The sequence below is a fragment of the Maniola hyperantus genome, chromosome 10, assembly GCF_902806685.2.
Source record: "Maniola hyperantus chromosome 10, iAphHyp1.2, whole genome shotgun sequence".
NCBI lineage: Eukaryota > Metazoa > Arthropoda > Insecta > Lepidoptera > Nymphalidae > Maniola > Maniola hyperantus.
The window spans coordinates 427720-444119 of NC_048545.1; the positions used below are offsets into that span (position 1 = coordinate 427720).

Here is a 16400-nt window from a genome sequence, read left to right on the forward strand (position 1 = left end):
CTACACATAAAAATCTAAAGGGATTCTTATTTCTTGTTTACCTATCGTAAAATACTTCGTAAACACTTTGTCCACACATCACTATGCCAAAATTTTATTATTTACTACATTAAATGAAGTTTAAATTATAGGTATCTAGTGAAATTATTCAATTTTTAGTTTAACACTATTTAATATAGATACCTAATTTTTAATTAAATAGTACCCACCCTTTGAGTGCTAAAATCAAATCCCAAAAAAGTTTTTTTTCGAGTTTCGTCAAGCATTTTACTATGATTTTTATCACAGTTTTTGTTGTTTTTATTTTGATTTTTGACAGCCGTGCAGGTGCCGGACCGGTAGATGATGACTGATGACACCGTCGCGTTCGTTCAGAAATGGTTCGGAAACAGGCGCACCAGTTCCGACCGTATCAGTATCGTGACTGGATATCATTTATTAATTTTATTACTTACAGCGCGATTTCAAGTTATTAATTTATAATATAAGATACCTACTGATAATATCAGTAGGTAATGTTAGTTGTTTGCCGTCACTGATAAGCAAAATCAAGGTTACAATAAACTTCTGTCGTTGTAATAACTTGGCGAGTTCAATAATTATTACTGAAATCCTTTGAAATCAACGATTTCTATATTGTATAAGTACTGATAGGTACTGAAGACTGAAATCTACTTATCTAAGAGCACACCTTCTTTCACTTTGCTCAGCAGAAGTTCCAGTTAAAACGTTGGTAAAAAAAAGTTGGTTCATTAGAATGTCTTTGAATCACGCCGCACGCGCAGTGCCGCGGCGAAGTACGTAGGTACATAACGGTTCACGGTGATTTTTGCACGAGTAGACTATAGCTAAAGACTTGGAGAGTGACATAGACTACTTCTTGTCCTGGTAAATCCCACGGGATTTAAAACTTTAATCCTCGCTGACGAAGTCGCAGGTATGCAATGAACCAAAAGCTTAATTTGCTGTAATCCGCTGAAACAGGTCGAATCTGTATGATGCAACATGCAGCATGCGAAATGCACCGCCCGCCCTCCCACTGCTAACCATGCAGGAAAAGCAGCCACTCGGCAAGCAATACGCACCACCACCACGCCGCACCACACAAATCCCAAAACACACTCAGCGCACGTTTCGCCCCGACAGCGACACCGCAGTCGAAGTCGCAGGTATCAGCTAGTACCTACTTATCCATACTAATATTATAAATGCAAAAGTGTGTCTGTCTGTCTGTCTGTCTGTCTGTCTGTCTTCTAGCTTTTCACGGCCCAACTGTTCAACCGATTTTGATGAAATTTGGTAGGTACAGAGTTAGCTTATATCCCGGGGAAGGACATAGGCTATTTTTTATCCCGGATAGTTGAAGAGTTCCCATGGAATTGTAAAAAACCCAAATCCACGAGGACGAAGTCGCGGACATCATCTAGTCAAAATATAAAAGTGGCAATATTTTTAACTAGGTAACCAACGGTAACCACTTTTTATGATAACGACAAATGTAACGTTGTTTCGCTCACTAACTATGCGTTTCAATTTATACTTAGTTGTGTGTCAAATAATGAATTTTAAGTGTTCTCTTTTCTATCCCAGTCAGTTAATTAATTCAGCTTAGTTTATGCAGTTTTGTAATTTGAGATCATCATCATCATCATGATCAACCGATCTCCAGCTCTCAGCTGAGACGTCTCTTCTCGGAATTAAAAGGGTTATGACACGTTGTCTAGCCGAAATCGCATACTTCACACACATTTGAGAACATTATGAACTCTCAGGCCTGCAGGTTTCCTCGCGATGTTTCCTTCACCGTTAAAGCAAGGGATATTTGATTGCTTAAAATAAAACGTACACAACTTCGAAGAGTTTTAAGCGCGTCTCGAACCCCAGACCACACTTAGCCAACGTAGTGGAATATAGCCTAAACATTTCCCTATATTTTAGACCGCAGCGCGCAGGCACAAGAAGCAAGTCAAAAAGGCTTGTATTACTAGTTTGAAATATTATGGAGTCTGCATGTCATAAGGAGGCTCCGGTGTAGGAGTGAAACGAACGTGTACTAGAACATTTGTGTGTTGGTGGTGTGTATTGCTTGCTTTTCCTGCTTCTTTAGTAGTAGAAGGGCGGGCATGTCGCATACTGCACTTTGTTCAAAATAGATTTGTTTGTTTTGACGGATTATAGTAAATTGAGCTTGTAGTGCCGTGATAGCCGTGAGGAAACCTGCATGTCTGAATGTTCTCCACAATGTTCTCAAAGGTGTGTGAAGTCTGCCAATCCGCACTCGGCCAACATGGTGGACTATGGCAAGCCTTTCTCATTCGGAGAGGAGGCCCGTGCTCAGTACGTACCTAGTGAGGGTTGATCATGATGATGATGAAGCTTTTAGTTCATTGTATACCTTGTATACCTTGCTAATGTTCTAGTGTAGATGCGTGGATGACATGAATAACAATTTATTGCGCGCAGACCGTTAGTTAGTTTTAACAAGAAGTAGAACAAAGGAATTTATGAAAACGTCAAATCGATACAAAAAAATATACAAAATTGCGGGTGGTTACAAAAATATTATGTTGCATGAACTGAGTAACTGACATTTGGAAAATATAATAAATGTGTGATTTTAGATTATAAATATTTGATTCCAATATAATATTAAACATGAGTTATAAAAGTGACTAATTTATCTATATACAATAACAAAAATACTACTATAAAGAAACAATTAAATAATTAAATAAACATTAAAATTATGAGGCGACGAATTAGTATGCATTTGCTGTGAAAGTGTTGTAGGCGCTTCAACATCTAGTTACCAATATTAGGTACGTTTATTTCATGAAGGATTTCAAGGCTCTTTGGACGCAAAATCTGCCTGTTGGGAACGCAACTTGAGCTTCGAGTGTAGGTGTGTACTCGTGTGTGGCGGACTCAGCACTGTCGTCGCTCTCGCTCGGCGCGGCGGGGCTCGGCGCGGCGGGGCGCGGCGCGGCGGGGCGCGGCGCGGCGGGGCGCGGCGCGGCGGGGCGCGGCGCGGCGGTGGCGTCCGCCGGTCGCAGGATGCTGGCTCGCGGCTCGCAAGTCCCAGCTCATGTTGTAAACAAGAGCTTTTCTATCGGAGGCGGCAGGCGCACGCGCGACTCGCCGAGGCTTTATAAGGATGTCCAATTTACGGATTTAAAAATGGGAAATATCATTTTGTATGATTTTCATCCAAATATCGGCTTTGATATTCCAATAGGCTGAATTGAAATCGGCCGAAATGTTCATGTTTCGAAGCACCTATTCGAAAGGAGAGCGTGACCACTGCGAGCTGCGTAGTTTCATAAATAGCATCATCTAAGTACCGTACGGAGCTTACACTCGTACCTACTGAGTTATTTAAAGCTGAATTTCCTATGTCAGGAAAACGTTAGGTACTTGTCGTGTTTTCCTGTTCAGTATGGGAACAGATCGATCGTCGCTCGGCTGCGCGCGGCGCCGCCGGCTGCGCGCGGCGCCGCCGGCGGCGCGCAGGCGGCAGGCGGCAGACGCGCCGCGATGGTGGGCCGCGACAGCCGCTCCGAGAGCGCGGCGCGCCCCTGGGCGCCGCGGCATGAGTAGCGCCCGCCCGGCCGGCCCGCGCGCCCGCCATGGCGCAGGCCGCGCCCGCGCCCCAACGCACCCACTCCTTCGCCAAGAAGACCTTCCACAAGCCCACCTACTGCCACCACTGCTCCGACCTGCTGTGGGGGCTCATCGGGCAGGGCTACGGCTGCGAAGGTACGCGCATGCGCCCCGCCGGCGTCGATACCGCGCGCGCACAGCACGACCAGCGTTATGCAACCGCCGCGCCCACCGCTGGACCGGCCCGCTCCGCCACCACCACCTCCACCTCCCCCACATCCTCGCTCCTCGGTCTCCGAGTCGCATGCGAGGGTGTGAGTCGTCTGTAAGATGTAAGACCAGCTGAACCAGCTGAACGCTAACGTAGTTCGCGAAGCGAGTGAACGTTGATATCGATCGATCTGTTTAGTATGAGGTTTTTGGTGCGCGGGGCGGGGCGCTTCCCCTCCCGGCTTGGACGTGGTGATCTCGAGCTGGCAGATAAGCCGGCGGTAGTGGTGAGTGTGGGACCCTGCGCGGGCCGGACGTGGCGAGTATACCTTATCGGGAGGTAACGCCGCCAGCAGACAGGGCGTAACGCCGCTACGCATGAACACCTCTGCGTGCGGTATTGAGCGAAGCTCGCACTCTCCCTACCTAATTGTTGCGATTGATTTGTTTTCGTCATAAGTTGTAATTCTTTAATAGGTACCTAATTAATCGAGGAGCTGGCGAACTTCACAGAACTGTATAGTTAGTAAGTTAAATTACTCTTGACCAAATATTTACTTTCTTTATTTTTCTTGAATCCGGAACTTTTTGGCCCACTAAATAACACAAATCTGAACTCATTTCTGTGTAAAACTGTCTTAAATTGAATCTATAGTTCATGCATGATTTCAATCACTGAATATAAACACGAACTCATTCCCGAGCAAAACAGTCTAAAACTATACCAAAATTGAGTCCAAATTTCGTGATTTCGATCAAGACGATAGGACGATAGGTTGAAATTTCAGTAAAGTTTCAACAGCTTTCATTCAGGTTTTTGCTCCTCCTGTAAAATTCAATTTCGTACAATACTTAACACCCATCGATGTTAACACCGTTTTGTTCGTCAGATCCTCAATAACACCGTTTTGTTCGCCAGATCCTCAATAACACCGTTCTGTTCGCCAGATCTTCAATATAATTTACTGACGACAACATTATTGTAACAATTAGGTACGCTAACTATAATCCATCAAACTTATCTAAAAATCTGCTCAGGGACTCAAAGCTCTGCAATAGATACCTACTACGTTTTCCAAAAAGCTCTGCAGCGTATTTCGCAAATACTTACTTAATCGTGTGTTTCTTTGTATTAGCATAAAGTTTGATTTAACAAGCCTTTAACAATTAGATAAAATACTAGGTAATATTACAAATCGAAAATATCATTTAAACCACCGTAAGAGCGGTTACGCATTGCATCCGATCCGAGTCCGTGAAAATACGTTCCTTTTTGTTTTGTATGGCAGCTTATAACATATGTCGTAGATAATCGCTGGTATTCTCACGGATGACGGATAGAACTCGGATAACGGGAGTACAGTGCGTAATCGCCGGAACAAGGTAGGGTGTCCATCGTGTGTTTTGACTTACGCCCTACAATTCAGTATATTATTTCAGTTTATATTTGACTTTTAAGATTATTTTTGACGTAGACGTAATACCAGTGGTCGGCGGGGTAATAAAAACAAAAAATATGACTGGCCTGCGAAAAATTACCTAAAAAGTATTCACATTTGAAAATGGCGTCATACAGGCGTTAAAAAGTCAAAAGTCAAATGTTTTATTCAATTAGGTACCTAATAAATTACACTTTTTGATGGTCGGTTGTTGGATTTGTATTTATAAGATGATGATATACTTACTTACTTATATAATATTCTTCTTTAATAAATAAATAAATACAAATACAAATACTTACTTAGTGGTGATAATTTTTACGCGAACTTATAACTAAAGCTCCGAGGTTACTTTGATATTTATCTCGAAAAATGTATAGTCAGTGTCACTGGGGATTCTAATGATACCCCATACATCCAAATCTGTTTAGGCATTTATAGATTAGGGGGTCACAACAAATTTGGTAACCACACCGATATGGATTTTGTTGGGTTCAGAGGATAGAGACTCTCTAGAAACTCTCTGAAGACAAATATGCTACTTTGCCGGCCCTGAGTGGCTGACATAAGTATTTATGGCGCCTGAAAGACGTGTAATCGTTACCAAAAATTACATAACATAGATATGGCTAGTGATGGTATAGAAAGTAAATACTAGTTGTGCTCATAAACAAAAATCAATCCGTATAAGGACTGATCAGGATTCGGTTGCGTTTTCGAGCTATGCCCTTCCAAAGTACATGCAAAAATAAAAACGGCGATAAAAATGGCTGTTGCTCATGTAAAAATTAAGTGCTAGACTTATAAATGCAAATTATGTAAAAACTTACCAAAAATTTGGTTGCGTTATGGAGAAATGCTGATTCAAAAAATCTGTTTATAATTTATGGAGCTCAAAAAAGACTTGAATGGATATGGCTGTTGGTGTAATATGTAAGCTCTAGTTATGTTTACATAAACCCCGTAAGAGCTGATCTAAGATTTGGTTGCGTTTTGGAGCTATGTCTGTTCAAACGTATTGTTAAAATAAAAATGATGAGGAATATGGCTGATGATGGTATAGATAGTAAGTACTATATTTACACATACACACTGTGTAAAAAATAATCAGAAATTCGGTTGCGTTTTGGAGCAATACCGGTTGCAATATGCAACGTTACGTTGTACGTATACGTTGTAGACTTAGATCTAAATTTTTTGTTTTTTTTTGTTTGTGTGCTTTGAGTTTTTACCTTAAATAAAGAAACTTATTATTATTGTTATTTATGTTGTACTTATTATAAAAAAGTTCAAATGTTGACAAAATATTTTTCAATATTCCAAAATAATGTTGAACCCAAAATCTTGCATTCCTATCTAATTATGTTAAAATATCGTTAGTTAAATAACAATCATTATCAATATTTAATAATTACTTCGTTTTCCTTGTTGTTCGCTACTTTATCAACTAGTAGGTAGGTACCTACCTACCTAGTATCAGACTGAACTGAGAGTGTAGGTATAGTACGCGACAGGTAGAGATGGCAATCGGGGCATCGGGGCAATCGGGGCAATCGGGGCATCTAAAAATCCACCACTCCAATTTTTTACTCAATCGGGTGAAGATGCCTGAATGTGTAGGTAACGAGCATACAGACAAACAGACAGACAAGCAAACATAATTTTATAAGAAGATAAGAAGATTTTGAACACTAAAAATTGTTAGAACATAAAATTAAGAACCTTATATTACCTACGGTGCTACGAATGCTACGAAACTACGAGAAAGTGCTACGTAGGAACATTTGTTAATCCGCCCCTTGAATAAATAACCCCATGTAGTCTAGTAATATGTTGTAACCTAGTACAATTAATTACGTATCATTTCAAGGTATGGAACGGAGTCTGACTCGTACTTGGCTGGTGTTTTATCATAAAACTACCAAGCTCAACAATAAATATGCTATTTTTCGTCCATAGCATTTGTAGCTGTAACATATACATCATGAACTCAATAGCACTTCCTCCAAAAGACACGATAACGAGTAACAACATCACAATGCAACACACGACAACACCCGCGGAGACAACAGCCGACACCGACAACAATGCACAACGCACAACAATGGCTGAGAGAGACAATAGCTCGCAAGTGGAACGGTAGATAATGTGTTGAAGCCCCTGACAGTTGTATTATAATGAAACGTGTGCCTCCTACGAGCTTTTATTACTTATTCAGCTTTTTTACTCGACTACGACAAAGCCAAATGGAAGGGCTATGGTTTTAGTAGTTTATGTTTTCTTTCTTTCAGATTGTGTTATACTGGCCGTTATAGCACACGAGTAGATATAGACATCTACTCATGTGATAGCACACGAGTAGATATCTAGACTATCTACTCCTGTGGTTATAGCGTCACCGGTGGGTTTGGATAGCGCGAAACGCTCGTCAGAAGTTTGGGTTTGAGCCCGAGGGCTCGACGAAATCGGAGGGTACTGGGTAACGTCGTCCTAAAGTCGCCTCCTGTGAGGCTCGGCCCTCGGCTAGGATGACGTTAAGACGAATGATGTGTGGGACTGAGATGATATGTCCGCACGCCCCCGATACCTGGTAAGGGCCCACGGCCGAGTGACGTAAGAAATCGGGGGCCTCGTCTTCTCCGGCGAAGACGCTGTGGTGTGGTTGAGGTTGGTTTGTTACCTTCCTAACTGCAAGGGAGTATTGTCGGTCGTTGTAAATCGATATTGGAGGTACCTACCGAGTACCTCGTTGAACTCGGAGACCCAACTTCGTAACTTTGATGCTGTAAGGAATCGCATTCCTAAATCGTGGTGATCCCACGGGAATTTTAAGAAATCATCTGTTAAAATGTTTTCACGAAATTTGGTACAGAGATATTTTGCATCCGGGACGGGATACTAATTTTTGTCCTAGAAAATCAGAAGTTCCCACGGGATTTTTAAAAATACATAATATGTCAGCATTTATTAAGAGGGGTCTAGTTGGAATACAATGAACCAAGAGCTTAATTTGCTAACAATGCACAATTGCAAATTGTGCATTGTAAGGTCTACATCTCCTGAGGATGCTGCGGTGTCGGGGCGAAACGTGCGTCGAGTGTGTTTGGGATTTGTGTGGTGCTGCGTGGTGGTGGTGCGTATTGCTCTCCTGGTGGCTGCTTCTTCCTGCATGTTTAGCAGTGGGAGGGCGGGCGTTGCATTTCGCATGCTGCATGTTACACCATACAAATTCGACCTGTTTCAGCGGATTATAGCAAATTAAGCTTTTGGTTCATTGTATATCATGGACTTCCGCAAAGTAACGCCTGCTTCAACATTTAAAATCGGGGTCTAGTTGGGTTTTAGAATTTTGGAACTTTTCTCTATGAGTTGTACGTGATCTCTATTCACCATCAAGTAATGTACGTAAAAAGTATTTTAGTATTTAATGTATTATCATCCATGTCTGTCTGCTAGCTTTTCACGGCCCATCCGTTCAACCGATTTTGATGAAATTTGGTACAGAGATAGCTTGCATCCCGGAAAATCAAAGAGTTCCCACGGGATTTTCAAAAACTGAAATCCACGCGGCCACTGTAGCGGGCATTATCTAGTACTTAATAAATATTGGGGAGGTACGATCTAAGGTAAGAGTAGGTAAGGTTATTTAGGTACACGGGGAGGGGGAGGGGGAGGGGGAGTCATTAGTTTGATAGCCGCGAGCTATTTATAAATTAAAATGGAAAAGCCAACCGCTAGGGAAATTACTTCATGTGTTGATGCGATTGAAACCATAACCCATCGCGTCGTTACACTGTAATAAACTAATTGAAATAAGTGCTTACGTGTTACAAACAAGTACTTATTAAAAACCGGCCAAGTGCGAGTCAGAATCGTGCACCGCGGGTTCCGTACTCGTGTTTTTTCGACATATTATTGCATGATAAATCCGGGATCGAACTCCGTCCTAACCACCTAGGCAGTAGGCTATCACAGCTTCTATTTTGTGATATTTGGCGCTAATGATTTTATTTCTAAAAGCTTTGCTGAGGCTGGTTGAGGCACGCTCAACGTATCTTCATAGATATTATAAAGCTGGTTAAAATGCCGTACTTTATTTCAAGAGATTTTTGACCCCAATTTTTTTATTTACACGACACCGGCGCAACTGCGTAAACATTTCTAATATGCAATGACAGTCAAGCTAAGCAGTAGGTTCGGGTCTATATTTAGCGGTTGCAAGTTGGGGCAAGTCGGGATCCGGCCGGCGTATGTAGGCCAGCTCTGACGTCACTGTGGTGACCCAGTTGCGACGCCATTGAGGCACGCGCGTCAATGGTGCCCCTCGGCCGCGTGCTCCCCCCTGACCTCGCGGCGCACGTGGAGGTGTGGCACAGTGGCCCAGCGCGGTTCTTTTCGCGGTCCCATTGTTGCCATGAAAACTTGGTCTATTCCGGAAAATCTGCATCAATCCATATCGAAATATTATGTTTAGGTAGGTACAATATAAATGGAAATGGTGACTGACTGATCAATCAACGCACACGGCACAGCCCAAACTACTGGACGGATCGGGCGTGCAGGTAGCTATAGTACACGACAGGTTGGGATGGCAATCGGGGTATCAGGCGAAAGGACGCCCCGTCCCGTTAGCACTTTTCGGTTACAAATCTCTAAAAAAGACAGTAGGTACATTGGTATAGTTCCTTAATAAACTAACTATATTATGTGTGCATAAATATTATGTGGTAGTGTGGTTGTGCAATGAGAAACCTGGAAATTATTACGCAAAATATTGTTTAATACACCTATTACTAGAAAGAATCATTGTACCGTTTTCTTTAGTTAATTCATTCATAGCTCCCTAGATGACGCTATATAGGTGTTGCATCGCGGCAAATCGCGCGCACACACGCTCCCGTCATAGGAGCACCTGTCAACGCCATATGTAAAAACGCAGTCTGAAAAACGACACGCTAACATTCGCTCGCGCGCAGGCCACCTATGGCCTTGCATTGGTACCAGCACGAAAATCTAGAAACGCTCTCACGCATCCCTAAGGCTGATTCAAGGAGTCCTGGAGAATTTCATAAGAACAGGTCAGTGATTTCTTCCTTGTATATATCTGTTTTAGGCATTATTTTGTTGTTTTTTCTAGGTTTTTGTTGCCAATACCATCGCCGCTAATTCCATACTATTGCAGTATAATTATTATAATTAATTTCGCACACGCACCCAGGATCAGTGACTATTTACACGTCGCCGACCCAGTAGTGTGGTAAGAAAGAAAGAAAGAACGAAAAGACGTTTATTTACCAAACTGTGCCGCACATCACATCTAAAACTAAGAGCTGGTTATTCCGGTAGTATGTGCTTTTTGAGACCCAAATTCTCCATTTAAACAAACCAAAACTGAATTTTATTTTAGTCCTGTCGATTTTAGTGTACAATTTGAAAAACTTTGGCACATCTAACTACTCGTTATAGTAGACGCGAAACAGACAGATAACTCGACGACTCAATTTAAAATGCGTCGACTATACCTACGTAGTTTTTAAGTTGTTTGGACATGTAATTTTTTCGAAACTAGAATTTTCATAATGTTCTCCGACGACTTTTAGTTTTGTTTACCTCAGAATTAGTGTTTGATTTCGCATAATTCCACACGCTTGTTGTATTGTTAATATCAAGTTACTTAAATAGGTACTTAAGTTTTATTATTATAATGTTTTATAAAATGACGGCAGATTGATGGCAGCTTTATCATTATTGTTGTTTAGTGCTATAGTCGACGCATTTTAAACTCAGTCGTCGAGTTATCTGTCTGTTCCGCTCGCACTTACCGGTCGTAGGTGCCACGACCTGTAAGTGCGAGCGAAACAGACAGATAACTCGACGACTCAGTTTAAAATGCGTCGACTAGTGTAGCTTACTCCGGTTTGTACTTATTGCTCCTACTCATAGATGAATACTTATGTACTGTTTGAAACAAACAAATTCTTCGGTAGTCACTATGACTAATTCTGTTGCACACAATCTCTAAACTAAAAAAATATATTATATGACTTAATATGTTACTGTCCCTTTCATAATGCTCCCTATAGAAAAGGATAGCTCTAGGTTTAGACTTGTCAATTTAGTCTAGTTTAGAGATTAAGCACAACAGAATTAACCCCATTATTCACCTTATTACCTATGTTCCAAGGTAAACTGTAGTATGCGACAGGTCGAGATGGCAATCGGGTTGAGGACGCCCCGCCCCTTGCGCTAGCCGCTAACACAGTGCGGGATACTTGCGGGTGTGCGGGGCGTCCCCCTGCCTCATACACCGATTGCCATCTCGCCCTGTCGCGTACTATAAATATCCGTTTACACGATGACTCAAAAGTCTTAGTTAAATTTTTAGTTTTTAGGCCTTCTTACATTCCTCTATGCATTATGTTACCTACGTAAAACCTACAAAAGATTCATGAAGTGAACTTTATATTATTTCCACCGCTATTGAAATTTGAAATACAGGTGTTTTTATTGTTTACAATTTTAAAAAGCTAATCGAGTTGTACACAAATCTTGAAAGGAAACTAACAGCCGCTCTCAGAGTTGCTTAATCGTTACTCAAGGCACTCCTTATCCATATGTACTAATTAATGCCTTAAAGTAACGATTAAACGACTCTGAGTGCGGCTGTGTGTCCACAGCTCAAAAACTATTGCTATCCTTTTCACCATAATATTCTTTTCGGAAAAAGACATTATTCTCACTCTTGTCAATTTTAACTTTAGGACTAAGAGCCAGCGCGTGTCAGACCTTCGTTATTTTATAAAAAGCTGAAAGTTTTTGCGTATTGTCCCCAACGCATGGAGGAACGATTAGTAACTATGAAATTTGGATCATGGTGGCTTTGGGAGATATGAAATCTTACGTCAGAGTATAAAGTCTACTATTTCAAATAAAATATGAAATAAATAGACTTTATACTTTGATGTATGATTTTTTACACCTTTTTATCTCGTATCTCCCAAAGCCACCATGATCCAAACTTCATAGTCCCTGTTCGTTCCTCCCTGTGTTGGGAACAATGTGCAGAGAAACTTTCAGCTTTTACGTAATAACCAAAGGTCTGGCACGCGCTGGCTCTCTCTCTATAAGATTTGTGTATATTTGAGCCATAGCAGAGATGTTTATAGCATCAGCGATCGGCGCTTTCGTTGCTTTTCGGAAGCTCGATGCCGCGAAAGAACAGTCCACTGTACACTCCGCACGCACAATCTTCAGTCGCAGCAAAACAAGTCGATATTATTTCAATACAGCGATCGAAAGCAGAAAGTCGTTGAAACGCGAAACAGCATCGATGCTATCGCAAAATCGCTGATGTTAAAAGCATCGTGTCTGCTGTGGCCCTATCTAGATACCTACTTACTACAACCTATAGTACACGACAGGTCGAGATGGCAATCGCGGTATGAGGCAGGGGGACGCCTCGACACCCGCACGTCACCCGCTTTCGTTGCCATCTCGACCTGTCGCGTACGATACCTACATAGAATTGTTGAAGTTATGCTTATTATTATTGTTATCGAATATTTTTTACTGTAAAATACCTACATAGACGTAGGGAATTTATATAAGAAATAACGTAAATAAAAACTTGCAGTTTCAGATTTTCTCATATCTAATTCCATATCGCAGATAAGACTTAACAAACAATAAAATAGATATTTATTGTGTTAACCATAGGCCTAAATTACCTTGTCTTGTATATGTATGTAGGTAAAATTGCATAAATTAGAATTTAACTATTTTTAAATAAATAAACTATTAAGAATTTGTAGTGTTTTTTTATAACTCTCGCGACTGACTTATTTGGTAGTAGTGAGTGGTCACCTGTCAGAGCGCACCTGTCGCTAACTCAGTGTCTAACACTGAACGATAGCCACCGAACTCATTTGACATTTAGTTTTAATCCATTGAAGGTTTTCCACAAAAATATTTTACTATTACTCAGTGAAGGAGTAATGTAGAACCAACCAATGTCAAATGAGCTCAGTGGCTATCATTCAGTGTTAGACACTGAGTTAGCGAATCACCCCACAGGGTTCGATTCCCGGTAAATAGGGTTAGAAATCCATACTTCCCAACCGTTCAACCGATTTTGATGAAATTTGGTACAGGGTTAGCTTATATCCCGGGGAAGGACAGGCTAATTTTTATCCCGGAAAAGTGAAGACTTCCCAGGGGTTTTAAAAACCTAACCCCACGCGGACGAAGTCGCGGGCATCAGCTAGTCTACTATAAACTACGTGATCAAATTAGAAATGAGGAGATACGTAGAAGCAACGACAACTCAGCGGGTTGCGAAGATGAAGTGGCAATGGGCACAGAGAACTTAGTTCGAAACCCCTAAATAGATGGGGTCTCGAACTCTCGAGGTGCTGGACCTCGCGTCAGAAAGCTCAGCGCAGTTAGATTCCTAGCTGATGAATCATGTTATGGTAGATACATCAGTAAGACCATAGACGATAGAATTCGTCTTTCTGTGCTCAGTCCTCAAGATGAATTCAGTTCTTACAATGAGTCTAACGCCTGCTCAGTATGAAGACCATAGATGAAGTACAATCATGTGATAGTGTAAGACAGATTCTAGTCTATAGGACTACCTAAGTAAAAATCAAAAAGTATTGTATAGTACGTGAGAGGTCCAGATGGCAATCGAGATATGACGTGGGGAGAACGCTCCGCACACCCGCACGTCACCCGCACTGAATTAGTGCGCGAGGTGTGCGGGGCGTCCCCACCCCGATGCTATCTCTACCTGTTGCGTACTATAGGTGTGTTGTGTTTGGGTACCTAAATAAAAAACCAAGAATTAAAATCAATTAACGTTTACTCATTAAAACTTGATAAAAAGTATATTTCCAGTACAAAAGCTCATAAATACATCCAAAACCCCTTCAGCCTTGATACAGCTTCACAGTAAATAGTAAAATACATTCAAAATTCAATTCCAATTCACCAAAACAATATTGATACACTATGATATATCGAAATTGTGGTTTTGCTTACGACTACAATGATATGAACTTACAACTAAAATTACTTAAATATACAGGTGGTTTGGAATATACCGGCATGCCCTAGAAGAATTTTTCCATTTTAAAATTTTCAACTTTACAGAAGAGCGAAAAAACTTACTGTTTCCAGAGTTTTGCGTTATTTGATACATACCGTACAGTTATTTTTTATTTCTTTAAGCTTCTATTGGATGATTTCTTCTTTTTGACTGACCGGAACGACGCGTCTCTCGGGTGTCTAGTGAAATGTTGAGACCGCCAACAAACAACTTGCGTGGAGTTAGAACTTAAGCGACGATATCAACATGTTATCAGTAATGTGTTCGCGCCTTACCTAACGCAGCCCTACGGATATTGCACACGTTGCACAGCCCCACTGATGTAAATAAACAACTATTGAGGTTGTCATCAAATAAGTAAAATTCCCTATTTTGTCAATTATTTTCCTAATTTCGGCGAGAATACTAGAATAGTTATCTTAATTTTACATTTATTTTAAAGCCCTAAAACGTCGCTAACGTATTTCGCCTTAGTGTAGAGCCGGTATAGAACCACCCTGTATATATCTAAACTAAAACTAAATTCATAAAGTAAAGCATCACTGACGTTTATCCCCGCCGTTGGACTTGGCCTCCGGAGTGGCCTTCACTTTCTCGGTGGTTGTGGGCGCGGAGTGGGGGCGGGTGGTGGTGGGCGTGGAGTGTAGGGCGTTAGTGGGCACGGCGTGATGGGCGGTGGTGGGCACCGCGGGCGACGATGGCGTGCGAGTGATCTGCGGCGACGCGCCCACCGTCTCCTGCTGTTGCTGCTCGCTGGTCACCTTCGCTAGATGTAAGGCTGCTAGCAACGCGGTGATGTAGCGACGGACGTCCAGCTCGATTCCTGGAACAAATCACCATCATTATTGTTTATGGTTCCGTACCCGAAGGCTGCCAATGAGGACCTTATATCCATCCGTCCCTCTGTCTGTCATCAGGCTGTGTTTCGTGAACCGTAATAGGTGGAGATTTGAAATTTTCACATAATGTGTACTATCCTATTGCTGCTGTAACAACAAATAATAAAAAATACAAAATGGCCGCCATGAAAATTAAAATAAAATGTGTTATTTCTTGTACAAGGGTACAGAACTCTTCGTCCTAATTTTGACGATTTTTTACTATGTTCCTCCCTTTTTCCTTCGTTATGAGGACTTAGAATTTTTACAAAAAGCCCACATCTATTTTGGCTCGACCTCATTGATCCTAGTACTCGTACATGTACATACCGTTGGTCTTCAACTGCTGCACCCTGGCGGAGAGGTTGGCCCACACGCGCCTCGCCGCCACCGCACTGAGGCGCCCCACGGTCTGCACCGTGTGGAGCGCGGGGTCGTTCTCCAAGGGCACGATCTCGTTGCTCACGCCTGGACATACATTCCAATCTTTCCATTTCATGTGACTCTTGTGCTACATCAGGACAGACCACCACTTCGAAAAGCATATCAAGAATAGCCGGCAAGACACTCCGCAGTCACTCAATGTAATAATTTGTAGCAATGTGACAAGTAAAGAACTAACATCAGAAGTGGGATGAGGGATCATAGCATAAATGGAGCAAAAATACAAAATGCATGGCAAACAAAAAATCTAAAAAAAATGTAAAAGGGTTAGAATGATGTGTACACACATGAATAATTATATGTAATTGTATGTAATTTCTTGAGAACTTTTTTAAATGCATGAGCTATAATATAATTATGTTGGGTATATCTCTGCTGGCAGCTATTAGGACGACATCGCATACCGACACACGTCCAAAGCTGGACATAAATCTCTCATAGGAACTGGTGTGGTCGTGAGGCGCCTGTATACAGAGGCTTAGTAACATGGGAGGTGGTAGCACAGTTTTACGATGTGGTAGAAGCTGTCAGTCTCATCCTGAGCGAGCGGCAGGCTTGTTTGGTCGGACCTAGTGGATGAGTTGGGGAGGGGGAGGGGGCGTCTGTCAATGCATAGGAAGCTAGAAGGCAGTAGTTACCGTTGGTCTCGTCCTGCGCGGGCGGCAGGTAGTGGTTCAGCAGCTGCATCGCGTAGCTGGCGCCGCTGTCCACGCCGTGCAT

General features: G+C 41.9%; 3 protein-coding genes across 8 annotated transcripts in view; 2 read left to right on the top strand and 1 right to left on the bottom strand.

Annotated features, from left to right (window-relative positions):
• Positions 1-16400, top strand: part of LOC117986039 (peroxisomal membrane protein 11C-like) — a 23342-nt gene that overhangs the window by 6411 nt on the left and 531 nt on the right. The gene's annotated exons all lie outside the window — the stretch shown is intronic.
• LOC117986021 (diacylglycerol kinase theta) overlaps positions 3507-16400 on the top strand; it is a 53960-nt gene continuing 41066 nt past the window's right edge. For 3 of the 5 annotated variants that reach the window (XM_069501167.1, XM_069501166.1, XM_069501164.1), the window contains exon 1: positions 3507-3756. In XM_069501167.1, coding sequence (XP_069357268.1) covers positions 3627-3756 — 130 coding nt within the window. In that variant the 5' untranslated portion in view covers positions 3507-3626. The remainder of the gene's footprint in view (positions 3757-16400) is intronic. The other 2 variants (XM_034972827.2, XM_034972825.2) reach the window with 1 other exon arrangement.
• Lsd-2 (Lipid storage droplet-2) overlaps positions 14095-16400 on the bottom strand; it is a 97629-nt gene continuing 95323 nt past the window's right edge. The window contains exons 5-7 of one of the 2 annotated variants that reach the window (XM_069501169.1): positions 16319-16400; positions 15567-15747; positions 14095-15181 (exon numbers count right to left, since the gene is read on the bottom strand). In XM_069501169.1, coding sequence (XP_069357270.1) covers positions 15010-15181; positions 15567-15747; positions 16319-16400 — 435 coding nt within the window. In that variant the 3' untranslated portion in view covers positions 14095-15009. The remainder of the gene's footprint in view (positions 15182-15566; positions 15748-16318) is intronic. The other variant, XM_069501168.1, reaches the window with a different exon arrangement.